The sequence below is a fragment of the Crassostrea angulata genome, chromosome 5 (assembly GCF_025612915.1).
Source record: "Crassostrea angulata isolate pt1a10 chromosome 5, ASM2561291v2, whole genome shotgun sequence".
Taxonomy (NCBI): Eukaryota; Metazoa; Mollusca; class Bivalvia; order Ostreida; family Ostreidae; genus Magallana; species Magallana angulata.
In genome coordinates, this window is record NC_069115.1 from 26,523,129 (window position 1) to 26,538,820 (window position 15,692).

A 15,692-nucleotide genomic window follows, 5' to 3' on the forward strand; every position below is an offset into this window, starting at 1 on the left:
TGACAGGACTGAAATTGACACGCCCTGTTTATGAATTGGTCTGAACCTACAGCGACCCTATAAAAAAAATAGTAAAATCCCGGACTGCACGAAATAATCATGACGATGCCAGACTCGAAGTCTCGAAGGAGACGATTTGGCCGTTTCTTTTAGCTAACGTACTTTTGTACATTAACAGTAATTTAGTGAATTTTACTAACTTTTCATAATCAGTTCATTAATTAGTTTAAGAAAGATGTTAATATAAACAATAAATTTAAACAATGTTTAAAATATAGAAATAATAGGTCTGTTACGAAAATTCAGTGAAACTGGAGTCGAAACATGGCTCGAAGTGTAAACCGTCTCTGGTTCCGACATTTACACGTTTTCCAGAATCAAAAAATGAGGGCTTGCGAAGAGAAGTCCAGCTATGCCCCTGGCATACATAAACCTTTATACATAGGTTCTGTAAATAAATATAAAAATGAATATTTTCAAATCATTTAATTGCCATATACAAGCTCAGTAGACTCTCTGGGCTGGAGTCATGGTTCCCTTGATGTACAGAGCTCTGACATTTTGCCAGTTCTTTTTCAGCAGGGAGACCAGGAAGTTAATGGCCAGGGTGATGTTTCCATACAACTCTTCCTTAGTCATGTTCACGTGTCCAACACATGTAGCCAAGCACAAAACCTATGAAGTATTGAACAAAAAGGTATTTCTTCTGTCTCTTTTAGCAAAACAATAGACCCATGGGCCTTAACACTCACAACCTGAGGAACGATAGGCATGATAAAATAAGCTAAATGGAGTCATAATACCAACTATCTGGACAATGTAGAATGATACATGTAGATCCTGTATAGATAATCAAAGGCCTTATTGGCCAAACTAGCATCGAGTTTAAGTAAATTTGAAGATTTAACAAGAGGCCTATGGGCCACACTGCTCACATGAACAACAGTTCCTTGCATTATTTTAAATAAGTTTTATAAACATTTTACCAATACAGTTCTATGTTAAACTTTAAACACCTCTTGGGATCCAAATATTAGTCCATGGGTTACAATTTCTCTATTTAGAATCTACATTATTTGAGGATGCTTGCATGGTAACATCACAAATTGGAGCATTGTCGTTGTTCTTGAGAAGATTTTAAAACTTTGAACCTTTCTATTGGTTTGGGGTACATGATTTCAACAATTTAGAATCCACATCATTTGAGGATGCTGGCATAGTAATCTCACAAATGTAGCATTTTAGTTCTTTGGGAGAATTTTTTAAAAATATTTTCCCTATAGATATATTTCTATATCAAACTTTGAGCCCCCTTGGGGCTTTAGTATTAGTTCAGCTGTCAAGACAATTTATAATCTTCACTATATATCCAAGTTTTGGTGTAAATATTAGCATATCTGGTTAGGTAGTTCTTTAAAGATTTTTTTTAAAGACATGTACCCTATTTTTAATGATTTGCAATTATCTCCCTTTTTAAATATTATGTACAATTTATAACAAATTGACTCACCAAATTTCTAAAAAGTTTTGAATGTTCATTTGAAATCTTAAGCTAGAAATATCTTACGACTTACCGGTAATAAAATTGTAGATCTTTTTTCACTACTCAAATAGAATTTGATTGTATTTAATTTCATATATTGTAAATTGCAACATGATAAAAACACTCTGATTTAAAATCACATGGGTCCAAATGATTAGGACTGAAAAGATCAGGGGTGGATAGTGATGGGAATCGGTGAGATTTTCATAATCGATAATCAGTTTTCGCAACTAACTATTTATAGATTTATAATCGAAGGTTTTTATATTTTATAGTTTAGTGCAAATGTTTAGTTAAATGTAAGTAAACAAGTTACAATGAACAGACTCATTACTAGGCTTCCGTATTTAAATTTACTTAGTATTTCCAGCCATAAAAAATTTATATTCAACAGATTTTCTATAGTAGGCAGTCCAACATTAATTTTCTTGAAGCCAAAAGGTGTCCAAATTCAAGAATGTGCTGTATTTCCCCAAGTAAGAATATCAGCAATTTTCAGACTGCGCACCTTTTTAAGGTTTAGATAGTTTGTGTCTAGAATATTCCATTCTATTCCGTTTGTGATATGCGCTCATTGAAAGGGATAAAAAAAACCTCAATTGATTAATTGTCATGAAACTTTTTAAGATCAAGGGCTTAGAATGCAGTAACAATCGACTGATTTTCAATTATAATCGATGATTGGAACATCACTTGGGGTAGATATATAAGCAAGCACCCATTCATGTTGTTTACAAATGATGATTTCTGATCATAAAACTGAGTAGATGTTTAGAAATGACCGATATTCATTTTTAAAATGACCTTAACACATTTGCACTTGTGTTGTAATAAAAAATAAAGTTTACTAGCAGTAATTGCACTTTTGTGGAATAATTTAAAAGCCACAAAATGAGCCTAGAACAATTGCTACCTTTTTAAGCTGAAACTTGATGGTGCCCTTTACTTCCTCCACTTTCTGTACAAGTGACTCTTGATGAGATACTTGGGTGGGAAATTTTCCAACTCTGTTAAATCCTGGACCACAGATCTTAGGAATCTGCTTAATCAAGGAGTCGGAGGCAAGAAAAGCATCATACTTCTTAGCTAAAATAAACATGCAGTGCTTTTTGTTTTGTATCGAACAAAAGACAAAACATCATAATCCCTAAAATTTTCTAAATTAATGACGATATTTGCATTTTTACTTCATAAAAACACTGTAAAATAGAATAGACAGGGATTTTCTGGCTTATTATTGGGTCCGCTTACCGGCAGCATTAAAAAAAAAAAAATCAACAATATTTTTCCAAATCAAGATATTTTTTCCCAATCAAGTGTCCATATTTTGAATACTGGTACATGTATTAGAACATGTTCTGCTGATATTCTCAAAATGAACTTCTACAGGTTTTATTTTCTTCTCTTTTGTTTATTATTGAGCATGAAAAATAGACCAACTAGGTGGAGACTTCAGTGACATAGGTGAAGGTAACTTTGCCAGAATTTTCTCAAATAGAGACTTAAGTTAGTCACCCTGTATTCTGAATTAAAGTTAGATAAAATTAACCCCAAAGGATAATTATCTTATTTGAAAAGATGGTTTCATTACAGTGGTTAACTCTGTAGTAAATAATAAACACTGTCAGATATGATTGTTTTATATTATGGCCAGTTTAAGGTAGTAAAATATGGGTGATTTAACATCATATTGTGCATTGATTTCAACCAATGGGTAGGATTAATACACACCCAAATGCAAAGACCATTGCCATTTTGCAAAGAATTATTTTATAGTATGTTTGTCAGTTGGCTTACACAATTCATCTATAAAAGGTAAAAATACATAAAATAAAGAACTTTTACAAATTTGATAACTTAAAAATTTGTGATTTCTTTTAATTTTTGAATATGTCCTGTTTATTTCAAAGTAAAGAAAAAACCTTTTGATATTATCACTCGCTCAAAAAATCAATTCAAATTATTTCGGTATTTCTGCTATCATATATTCATTATACTAATTGTTCTATTGTATGAATTGAAAAAAGCCTCAATATGATGTAATCCCTGCTTGAAATTTACTTTCAATATAAATAAGTATGGCGGTCTTAGGTCAGAATTTCGGAGAAATTTCTGAAAAATTAACAAGCCTTGAGGTCAATTGGTGTTTGCCTTTTAGATGATTAATTTGATTTGATTGGTTCGATGTTGTGCCTTTAAGTATAGGGCTAGTTGTGTCAACTGAACAGTTTGCAAATGACTACTTTTGTTTAGAGTAAAATGTTCCCAAATCTAGCTTTCCTTTTCCATTGTGATGAAAGAACACGATTCTGAAGTTTACAATGCTGCAAACAGGTGTTAAACATGTGACCTAATATTCAAATACAAAATATCTATTCAAATATTAGAAATTTACTTTTCATTTGCAAATATTTAAACATTTGTTTCAGTACCACTATAAAATTGAAAATGGTTGTACCAAATACTTTATAATTATTACACTTACCCAATTTCTTGATCAACTTTTTGTCCTTATTTAGTTTCTTTAGGTCATCAGCAGTCATACATGGCAAGTTGTTTGCCTTGGCCTGGTCACAGTGAATCTGGTCTCCCAAGATGCAGATCTTCATTTTAGGCCGTGGAACAGTCCTCAGTCTACAATAGAAATGTACAAAATACTACTCATGGTATTTACACAGTTCTCTTTTATATTTGATAATTTCTTAAATCGAAGCTTGACATTCAAATATGGTGGGTAAATAGAAAATTGTAAACAATAAAAACAGGAAGAATGCACTAAAACAAAGAAAGTGAACAATTGATTTTTAAAATCATACATATATCTATAAGCAAAAATAATGTCTGTTTAGACTGAATAGACTCGAGAAAATGCTATGTATCTTAACAAATCACAATGTATTAAATCAACCATTGCTCATACATCATACTGAATTATCAATTGAATGAATTGTCTTTTATTAGGTTCTTAATGCATCAAATATTGCTTGTTTTGCTCAAGTAAACTATCAGCTGCCTGATTTACTGGTCTATGTTTGATTTGTAACGTTAAAATAACCAAAGGCGTTCTCCACGTTTAAAACAAACAAATTAATCCTTGTCAGATTGACCCTTTTATCATGCATCCTTAAATTCCTGCTTCAAACAAAGAGCCTAATTTTCGGGATATGGATTTCGAAATAATGAATCAAAAGTTATAAACTGATTGAACCCCTCTTCTTTGTCATTATTAATGTAATTAGCTCAATATGGAACAGAATTAAAATATATAATAAGGTTTTGCATTTATATTTTTCTTTAATAAGTATGATTTATGCTAAATTATGTTGAAATTGACTCACTAGTTCTTGAGAAGATTTTTAAAAATGCACCCCCCTTTTTTAATACAGTTTCAAGATTTTCTCCAAGTGCTACAAATATGTAAAAACTGATCCTCTATTTCTGCAATTTATATCATACTTCCCATAAGGATGCTTTTTGCCAAATTTGGTTGAATTTGGCTGGCTGGGTTTAGAGAAGAAGTTCAAGATGTGAAAAGCTTACAGACGAATGGACGACGGACAAAATGTGATCAGAAAAGCCAACTTTAGCATTCAGCTTAGGTGGATTAAAAAACAAACATAAGGGTGTTCATTTTTTGCTTCGTAATATATCTGTGTCATTTACAAAATGTAAATACCATGGCAAATGAATTATTTCTTGATGGCAACCCAAAATTTTGAAATGGCAACCCAAAATAAGTTTTGGCTGTCATTTAGTGACCAGATAATAAGTTTAAAGAGAATAAAGGAAAATTTATTCAACAAAATTAGCGCAAAATGGGGGGAGGGGATTTTTTTTGGGCCAAATTTACTTCAACAAGGCTAAAAAAAAAGGATTTTTGACTCAAACTTTTTGTTTCAAAATGGCTATATGTTCCCACTTCCCTTAAAAATATTGATATGTATCTTTGGAAGAATTAATAGTATATCAATTTTACCATTTAAAAATAAAACAGTCAATTTTCGACAGTGATCATGCACCATCTTCCCAGTTGTTTAAAGACCCTGGGTTAAGGTCTCTCTTGAATTGTCCTTCAAAGAAAACAGTCAGTATTTCGACAGTAAAACTGCCTTCCCAGTTGTTTTTTGACCCTGGGTGGGGGTCAGCATCAAATGGCACTACCTTTCATTCAGAATTAAAACTGGAAAGAAAAAGAAAGTGTAGCACTATTTCAAGATCTTAAGTTCATTTTTCACTACTGTCTTAATAATGAATTTACAGATCTTTCTCAGATTTGTTGTCACTTAAGCATGTATATATTACCTGACTGTTCCAGCAAAACGTCTGTCCTTTTGAGGATCATAATTCTTCAACACAATCTGGAGCTCAACGGACTGTGTGAATTTTCTCGGCTTGTCCTGAGAAGCTTGAAGTATAGCACTGATGGAATCGTTCAAGTTGTCACGATTTATTTTACTAAAATAAATTTTTAAAAAATTTTCATTGTAAAAATATGAAATAAAAATGTATGCTCGCGCACGCAAGTGTGTGAATATATATTTTGTGCAAATATCCATTTCTGCCCATTGCATAAAGTCAACAAGAAATCCGCTATCTGTTTTTGAGCTACAAATCAAAATAAAGAGCCCCTATATTATAAATAACTCCTGACTGTTTATAAGATGGCCTAATCAGGGTTGTCTCTAAGACCCGGGAGGCGGGGAATTTCCCCGTCTAAAGTGACGTAATTACCCGGCTATTATTGCATTTTAAACACAATCTAGCTATAAGCTAGACCTCCAGATCCCCTTCTACTTTTTTATTTCTCCCTTCTACTTCAATTTTAGAGACAACCCTGCCTAATTGATCTTGCATGCTACCAATGAATAATTTTTGTTTAGTCAGGCAAGCTTTTTGGAATGCTCTTACTTGTGTTGTAACTTTATGCTTACTGATGTTGCTAGATCCTTTCGAAATTTTAATAACTGAAAATGACGAAATATACAACCGGCAATAATGGGCAGATGGGTACTTGGTCAATCAAAGGTCATAGACAGAATTTATTTTCAGACGGAAACAAGTCGAAATTGCAGTATTGATGAGAATGAAATAAAAAAAAATACTCAGTTAAATAAATGAACAGTACAGAGAATTTCATTGAAATTTCTACATGTTTCGTCACAGTTTCGACTAAAATGGGTACTTGCACGTTATACATGCCCCTTAATTTTCTTTTTCGTAAAAATTCCCCGAATTAAAAGTAAAAAACTAACGTTCTCTTCTTTCTTAACTTTTTTTCAATGCGATCGCTTAAATATCAAAAAAATATTCCCCGATGATTGAAGATTTTTTTCACATGACAATCCTTTACCTCATCTTGCTAGCCGTACGTGACGAAAAAGGAAGTAGAAAGGAAGTCTCGTTCTGTGTTTCTCGCTCCCAACGCTAACATACGAGACTTCAGCCATTAGGCCTATGAACAAAAAAGAAAGTACTGTACTGTGTACACCATGGGTTACACAGAAACGTTTGTAACATAAGTGGAATTCGGAAAGCTTAAAGCATGGTTACTGCGGAAAATACACAAATGGTCCCAACAGAGGTACAACCATTAAAACCACTCATTAGATCTATGTTTTGTGCCGAAGTGTCGTGTATGATAGATATATTTATGAAAAGTAAAAAAAATATATAAATAAAATTGGCTATGACTGAACGAACATTTCTGGGATTTAAATTAAATATGCTTATTCCTACAATCATTTAAAAGTTAGCTTAACCCCCTTTTTATTTTAGAATTAATAATTTAAATGCTTTTAACTGATTAATGTGTTTATTATTTCGAATTTTCTCTATAACCAGACAACAATATTTCAGGTGGTTATAATTATAAATGTAGTCCCGTGACATATGTCCCAGACATATGTTCCATATACTGTTTTGTTAATATTTTAATCTATTTGGCATTTTGATAATTCAAATATTTTATGAAAAAGCAGTGTTTTAAACTATACTCTGTCCAAAGATATCCTGGATTCACATTTGGCTTAATTGCTTGATATTTATAAATTACCTCAGGGTTCAAACGATTTTCATTCAAAAGTATGAAAAATTTCCAAGATTTCTCAGTCGAAACACCCTTGTTAGCTAAAATGTGATGTCTATGGAGATTTTATATTGCAGTAAGCCCGGATGATAACGTTGAAAAATTGCGCGATGTATTCCGAGTGTATTCCGAATGGAGAAAAGATGTAAACATTCCCCATTATAAAACTCCATAAGTGTCAATGAAATTATCTTGGAAAATATCCCTTTCAACTATTTCAATTGCACTTCTTTCACAGGTATGTGTATTTTTATTAAAAATCGTCCAAATGTGCTGCATAAATATCTTGGGACAGACTATAGTCAGAAAACTAGCTAGACATTCAGGGCTGACAGCTAGTATATCATATACATTACATATACCATATGTTGTCAGCCCTGCATGATAAAATTCGACCAGTCCTGAGAAAACAGGTGTCATTTGTTTATTTTTTCATTTGCATGTAAAACAAATTTTAAAAGGTATAATCGGTATTTTAGCATGTAAACATTCAATGTATCACAGTCAGAAATCATAATTGTTCATGGGGGATCAATCTTCGTGGCTTTTGTGGATAACCTTAGTCCACATATTTACATCCCCATGAACGAATATACAATCATTTGTTAAATACTTAATTATTAAAATTATCTCGACCTTGCTACCAACGAAATTATGTCCACAGGAACCGGGAAAATATTGGCTACTCTCGAACATTGACCCCCACGAATTAAAATGATTCCACAGTAATCCAATCAAATTCCTGCTTCCAAGGTGTCAGGAGAAAACATACCCAAGACTCCAAAAGATGATGTACCTTTTACGTTTTCTCCATGCTCACAAGTCACTTCAAATCATACCCATCGTGAATTAAACAGTTGTCTTGATTGTATGCATTACATTTTCTTAAATCATCCGATATTGTGCAAGGTATTCCAATTTACTTCTGAATTGAGGAAAGATGTCAGCATTTCCCATCATAAATCATTTAAGCGATCTGTTGTTTTTCCTGTGAATTTTTCCGAGTTAAAAATGATAGAGTGTCAATGAAGATATCTTGGATATTTTCCCTTTTATCGATTTCAATATTGTACCTCTTTCACAGATAAATGTTTTTTTCATTAAAAATCGTCCAAATGTGCTCGCATAAATATCTTGGGAAAGACTACAGTTTAATGTATTTTATGCAAAGGATTACTGCACTTAACACTGTGTTTTGGGCCCTTTTTTGGATGAAAATTACTTGTCAAAACCTGTAAAATTCTCTACATACTGGTTTTTTCGAGATTTTGACCCTTTCATATCTTGCTTATTTTTTATGATTTTTCGGCTTTTTAGACCTCCCCCAGCTAATTCCCTTCAGAGGGTTGACCTTCCGTACCGCGTGCATGTTGCACTATCACATGTCAGAAACTTACCGGTGTATAGTTTACAATGTCCCATCCACCTACTTTTCGTGTTATTTTGCCTCCCGTCTGTAACAACAGTCATAGCCGCAGGTTTCGCATTTCACTACTCATGTACCTAACATATGGGGCCTACATTATGCATATCAATTTCAACAAGAGACACCCCTCTAACTAATGATAATCATTATAAATCATTTTATGAATTTTAGCAACACTCATAAGCCTTAATTCAAGTACAGCAACTCTCAATTTTACAAAAATATTGAGGGTACTTTATCCAAAACTGTCCCTTGCTACCTAAGGTAACAGAAGACTGAAGAGTTCCAATTCGGAAAGGATGTTGATTTTATGATAAAAATTATTTGTAACCAAAACAAAAGACATACTTCTAATCAGAAATTTTACTTGCCCGATCGGACAAGTCTACCCAGAGTTTCACTTGCCCGAATAGAGATTTTACTTGCCCTGGTCAATCGGGCAACCGTTAATGTCGATCCCTGCAACCAGGCCTTGTCGTTAGAGCTTGCAGTCCTTGCTGTGCTTTAATTGTTATTTAGCTGATAAGAGTTGTTAAATTAATAAGTTTATTATATATTATAAAGATTAAATAATATATTAGGCATGAGGATTACAGGAATGGGATACCTACATGGTTTTGCAGGATAAAGAATTTCATTATTTTATAAGGGTTTTGATGTTTATGATTACTGCATGTACATCTATACACATATACTTCCTCTTTTATTGCTTTGAAAATGTACACCCATAAAAGTATTTTTTAGCTGATCAACATGAATGTGTCAAATTGGGTCGTTTTGTAACATTATTAATTACATTGTTAATCAGCACCTTTAGTATGACAATTATTTTTTATAGAATGTCTGTGTAGCTGATGAAGAAAAGATTTTATGTATTGTCCGGGACATGCTAGATACTGAGTGCCATGGGATACGCCATAGCATAAACTTACCAGCCTCAACTATGGTGAAGGACATGATATCTCAAGTGGCAAAGCAGTTTGGTTATATAGATGACACAATTGATATTACCTATGAAAAGCAAACAGGAGCTGAGATACACGAGGTAGGCATTGTATCATTGCATACATGTTAAGTGATAAAAAAGAGGTAGATTTAGAACCCACAACAGGTAGCATTGCGCATAGTCTTTATCGCATAGATTTTAAAGTGCTTATATATGTAGATAGGGTCTCTGATTAGTAATTAAGGATATCAACTGAAATGAAAAAAAGAAGACTTTAAAGCTGAACACCACTTATAAATAGACACCACCACAGGGGTATATAAACCCTTTGATTTCATTACTTCCAATTGCATACCTGAAACTTGTGGCCAACGTGTAGTATTCCCTACTTTGTCTTAGATTTTGTGCATCTATTTCTTGTTTTAGTGCATTTTCTGTTTGGAAATGATTGATGTATTGACATGTATATTTAATGTACTTTTCTCCTGCCTGTTTAAAAGAATGAAAAAATTTGATAATTTGATTGCTACAGAGTATCAGGATGATGTAAGAGGTATGTCCACACAAGTGAGGCCTCTACAGCGAAATATAGGGAATTGGAAGTTAACAGTGTACCCCTATCAAATGTTTAGTTTTTAGACGGTGGCTATAAATAGCCACGGTCTATTGCTACGGTCCTGACCGGAAGAGTATTTCTCACGGGGACCCTAGCGGATAAGGAACGATAACTCTGTTAGGTACATGTATGCAGTGTTACAGGCAATGTTTTATCTATGTGTCGATTTCAGTATGAGAATTAATTTTCATCTTATCAGATATATTAAGCATTATAGCTGCTAATTATTTTGTACATACATTTATATGATGTATGAAATTAACAGGTGTTTTATTCTAAATGAGCCGTTACCCTGTCTGCTTACGCGGTATTAATAATTTAAGCACCAACTGTCAGTTGTGACGTTTAACTCTGTATCAGGACTGCATTTAAACTATATCACTGCGATAATTTGTCAAGAGATCTCACAATGATTGCTTCTTGGTTTTTTTTATGATGTAAACAATTGTCAGAAACACTATCTAAACTGGTTTGCCATTTCATATTTCAGCAATTATGCTTCATTGATAAATTCAGTCATTTTCAACGCATTAGTTTTAGTTGAATTGTTGTTGCTTATTCCAAAGAATTCACAACAGATACTGACAATGAATATTACATAAATATCACATACATTACATTTTTTTTGAACTTCAACCGATCAATGGCACACTTTCTTCTACAAGTGTGAATGTGTTTTCAAACACACAAAAAACTTAAAATTTACGATACAAATGTGTTTAAATTTGGACTGACCTGTGATTTACAATGTACCTTATTTGTACCTCACCCAGTCTGTAATATTTTTATTACAGGCACTTCAATATTCATCAGACAATATTTACTACTGATGTTGACGCTTTACTTGCTGCTGACTTTCTCTCAAACACGCTAATCGACGTCGGGTTGGAAAATTCACGTGCAAATCGAGTCGCCATTTTACATGTATATAAACTACATTTTACGATGTTTCAAAGATTTTCAGTTCAGATTTTTGTAAGCAAATAAGGGATTAAAGACATTTGCTGTAAAACGTCTTCTGGATTTCACGGCGTGTCATTGATCAGCTCGCGTATCTCTAATTTGCAGCAAACGCTACAGTAGCGTTTTTGTGAGAAAAAAGAATCGGTTCAACTCATGCGATATTCCATATACATTTATGGTACATTGTGAACGGTAATGTAAGATATGATAATTTTGTTAACTAAACAGTTTCTGTCGAATTTTTTCACAATGATTTGAATAACGCAATTCGATGAGCGAAGTACAAATAGTGACTTTAATTCATATGCGCCCGTCCCTGCTAAATGTATTAGGGCTTTGGGGGCATTTTTTCACTAACAGATAACATTATTTACATATGTACGTAAACATCGCCCCGTTTGTTCGCAAAAAATTTTTAACTCGCGAGTACAACTCTACTATGAACTTTCTTCGACATTTGTTTCCAAGTGTTAGCATTTTGTCAACATGCGTTTACAAATAATGCGCCAGTTTGTTGTCGACTCGCTATTGAAATACACACAGGTTAGAAAGTGTCATCACTTAACGCAATGCTACATCGGCCGTAGCGTATACATCCATGCTATATTTGCAATAAATAATGAATCATGAAGGCAAAAAAATGTGCTTCATAGATGACTGTAGAATTCTGCTGAGCTACAGAACTATAGCTTTCCGAAAATATTGCCGGGATTTGCGAACCCTAGATCTATTGTCTAGTACATGCAAAGAATAAAATCAAAGAAGGTGGGTGAATAAGGCGTGTAAAATGCCTATATAAGGAATGATTAGATACGGCAAAATTAAAATATCATAAAATCTTATTCTTTTTAAAAAAATAATTAAAAACAATGTATATTTAACGTAACATCGGGTTGTAACCTTAAAATATTTTAAATACTTGCAATATATTGATTTAAACTGGCGCGTGTGTGTCAACACCTCCAAATAATGTACATTTATAACTTAAATGCCTTTTCTTTCATAGAGTGGGTCTGAGCTCCATATTTTTTGTCACAGTCTAAATGTGGTTTAATGGAATTTAAACCGATTTTTCTCAACAAAAATGTGGAGAGATGACCCACTTCAGTTTTAAAAATGTCGTTTTGTAGCTCAACTGTTGAACGTTTTAGAAAAGTCCGTAAATTCGTGGTCAACTTCTCATATAGCATTTAAACAACTCACTTTGTTGTGAATGAAATGGCTCAGTGGTTAGAGCACCTGACATTAGGACACTTTATAGAACTTGGTCGCCATTTTACATGTATATAACATGTATTGGTTTTGGGGTTGTGGGTTTGATACCAACAAAACTTAAAGATTTATTATATTTTTCTTATCTTTTTTTTTTAATATTTCAAACTGAATATAGTTAGAAATTACCATTTTGTAAACTTGTATTATAACATATCATATATATATTTAATTGAAAAAAGTCATTCTGGGGCAATCAAAATACATAGTATTACCAAAAACGGGTTGTCAACTGATATAGATACTAACATATAGATACAAAATATAGATCTATACAAGCTTCTATACTACAAAGGCTACTGTGATAAATCTTTGGGTTTTCCCCAAAAGATGACGACCAAGAGACACAGCATTTGTAAAGTGTGGATTGAGATCACAGCTACGATTTCCACAGAATCATCCATGTAGGAAACTCACGACCAGTTGTGCGAGTAAGCATTAAGTATTAGTACATGTATACGATATTGGCCGCGGTTTTCGACAACAATAATTATCATACATCTTTCATTGTTACATGTAATATGCCACTTTCAAACGAAGCCACCGTCTAACAGTACTTTCAGTACTTTGATATATCTTGCGTAGGATTTTCTTATTCTGGGTAAAAATAGTATTCCATTAAGGTATAATGTCAAAGATTATGTGTATGCAAAAATAAGTGTAAAATTCGAATACTTTACAATATAATTTATTTTTTGTTATTCTACTGAGGGGCCATATGGCACAATATCTTTTGAACGCCCATTGTTGCTCAGGTGAGCGATGTGGCCCCATGGGCCCCTTGTTTCATATGATATACGAATTTGTGTCAAAGCAGTATTTATGAATATCCAATATCATAAAATATGATTTTCATATAATATGATTAAGGTTGTCTCATAAAGGTGATGCCTCATAAAGTTGATGCCTCGTCTCAGTGAGGTTTGTAATCTGTGATTACCTATGTTTTGTTATTCTACCGAGGGGCCATATGGCACAATATCCTTTGAGCGCTCATATAATGTCATTATTGCTCAGGTGACAATGTGGCCCCATGGGCCTCTTGTTTTGATATCACATGTACCGGTACGAGCATCTTATTAATGCTAATTTTATCACTGAACTATGCTTATTAATATGTGTTTGTGATAAGTTTCCAATTTTTTCAAAGGTTTCTTTGGGAAAACTTGAGTATAAGAAACTACAAGAGGTGTGTTTATCTGGAATTAAGAAACACAACTTTACAATTACAGAAAAGGAGGAAACGTTACCACAGAAAGTACAGGTATGGTTAAATGCATGCTTAAAATGTCCACTTAGTCCTGCATCAAATGTATCAAATTCATGGCCCCTTGGTCAGCATCTGAGTTGGGGCCAATATGTCTTATATGGTTCAAATTTATTGGATCTCACAAAATTGGACAGTAAAGTGGGACCAAATTGGCAATAGTTGGGTTTACTCTGGTGTTAGGTTGGGTCTGATCGGTACTGTACAATCCAGCAGGAAAACCAGCCATAAGTTCTCATCAAGGGTCTTTTGATATTTCTAAGCATTAATCTTGCCATTCAAAGATGTTACAGTTCCCACTTCATCTCATATGTTACACATATTCAAATCATTACTTCATAGCATGGCTTTGTTGTGGTGTTACAAGATTAAGCCTCCATCTTTTGTGGCACTTAAATGCACTCAGAAATTGCACCCTTAGTGTCATGAATTTTGATTCTTCTTATAATAATAACTTTATTCCAGTATTTGTAAATAGTTAATCATCTCTTTTCTTTGCACCATGATTATTTTTCCCAGTTGGCCTTCACATAAACTCTTTAGGTCACCTATTGCAATAGGTCTTTGTCCGTTGTCATGCATTGTGTGTTGTGCATCATGCAATAACACTGTTACATTTTTAAATTCTTCTTGAAAACTACAAGGACAGTGTTATCATTTTTGATGTGATTCATCTCTATGGTAAGAAAAATCTAAATTGTGGAATTCATGGCTCTTCTATCCCCCTGGCACCATAGGTGGGGCCAAATATGCCACCCAAAATCCTGATTTTAAAAAATCTTCTCTATTCCCACACATTGGAGAAAAACCTAATGCATGGCTTTGATGATCATGAAACCCTCTACTAAAATTGTGAAATTCATGGTCTCATGCCGTATAGTCATTTTTTTTTGGCGCGACACAAATCTGGCGGATTTGGGCCTACAAGTTATACTATTTATTTTGGCGGATATAATTTTGTTGAATCCTCCTTTCTCCTTCATTAAAACAAATATATTGTCAGTTTATTTTCAATAGCTGAGAAGTTAATTTGCTTAAGCAAAAATCCTACATTGCCTTTACAAGGTGGTAATACTTCTTTCAACAGAAATAACTAATTGTGAATTAGTACTTAATAAATGCATGAAAAAAGTATATAATTTTTATTTCATTGTTAGTGAAGAAATCATTAATCAGACAATTAACTGCACCTGAGTTGAAAATGGATCACATGTCTCCTAAAACAACGCACTGCCAAGCTAACATCCCAGAATTTAGATTAGAAAGCCATCTTCGGATATCTTGAACTTCAAGATATCTCGAATTTTTGTTGAATCCCCCCAAGTTTGATAATGCCTATGTTTACCTGTAGTAATGAAATACTATATTATCTATATCATCCACTCAGTCGATTTTAAGATAAATTAAAAAATGAGAATGACTTTGGCCACACCAATTAGTAAAATAGTTCTTAAGATTTAAAAGAAAAAGGAGTGAGAGGGCAATATTATTTTACAAAAATTATTTGTATGCCCCCCTTTAAAAAAGGCGTAAAAAAAATACTTCAAACATCTTCTCTTCTTGCAGTTTAAGAA

At 33.2% G+C, this 15,692-nt stretch overlaps 2 protein-coding genes across 2 annotated transcripts in view; one reads left to right on the forward strand and one right to left on the reverse strand.

Annotated features, from left to right (window-relative positions):
* Nucleotides 1–471: 471 nt before the first annotated feature.
* LOC128185768 (60S ribosomal protein L10a-like) lies at nucleotides 472–7,032 on the reverse strand. Its single transcript, XM_052855429.1, has 5 exons — nucleotides 6,894–7,032; nucleotides 5,846–5,998; nucleotides 4,029–4,177; nucleotides 2,457–2,629; nucleotides 472–675 (listed from the first exon to the last, which is right to left on the reverse strand). The coding sequence occupies exons 1-5, from the start codon at nucleotides 6,896–6,898 to the stop codon at nucleotides 505–507; spliced, it is 651 nt and encodes a 216-aa protein (XP_052711389.1). The 5' UTR covers nucleotides 6,899–7,032; the 3' UTR covers nucleotides 472–504.
* The window catches only part of LOC128185767 (ubiquitin carboxyl-terminal hydrolase 47-like), a 76,177-nt gene continuing 67,425 nt past the window's right edge, over nucleotides 6,941–15,692 (forward strand). The window contains exons 1-3 of the mRNA XM_052855428.1: nucleotides 6,941–7,124; nucleotides 9,893–10,099; nucleotides 14,002–14,115. Coding sequence (XP_052711388.1) covers nucleotides 7,086–7,124; nucleotides 9,893–10,099; nucleotides 14,002–14,115 — 360 coding nt within the window. The 5' untranslated portion in view covers nucleotides 6,941–7,085. The remainder of the gene's footprint in view (nucleotides 7,125–9,892; nucleotides 10,100–14,001; nucleotides 14,116–15,692) is intronic.

Excerpts from the sequence above, each read along its gene's own strand:
- LOC128185768 (XM_052855429.1), bottom strand. Across the intron at positions 2,630-4,028 it reads AAAGTTGATCAAGAAATTGG|CTAAGAAGTATGATGCTTTT; the intron begins GTAAGTGTAATA and ends TGTTTATTTTAG. Across the intron at positions 676-2,456 it reads TCAAGTTTCAGCTTAAAAAG|GTTTTGTGCTTGGCTACATG; the intron begins GTAGCAATTGTT and ends AATACTTCATAG.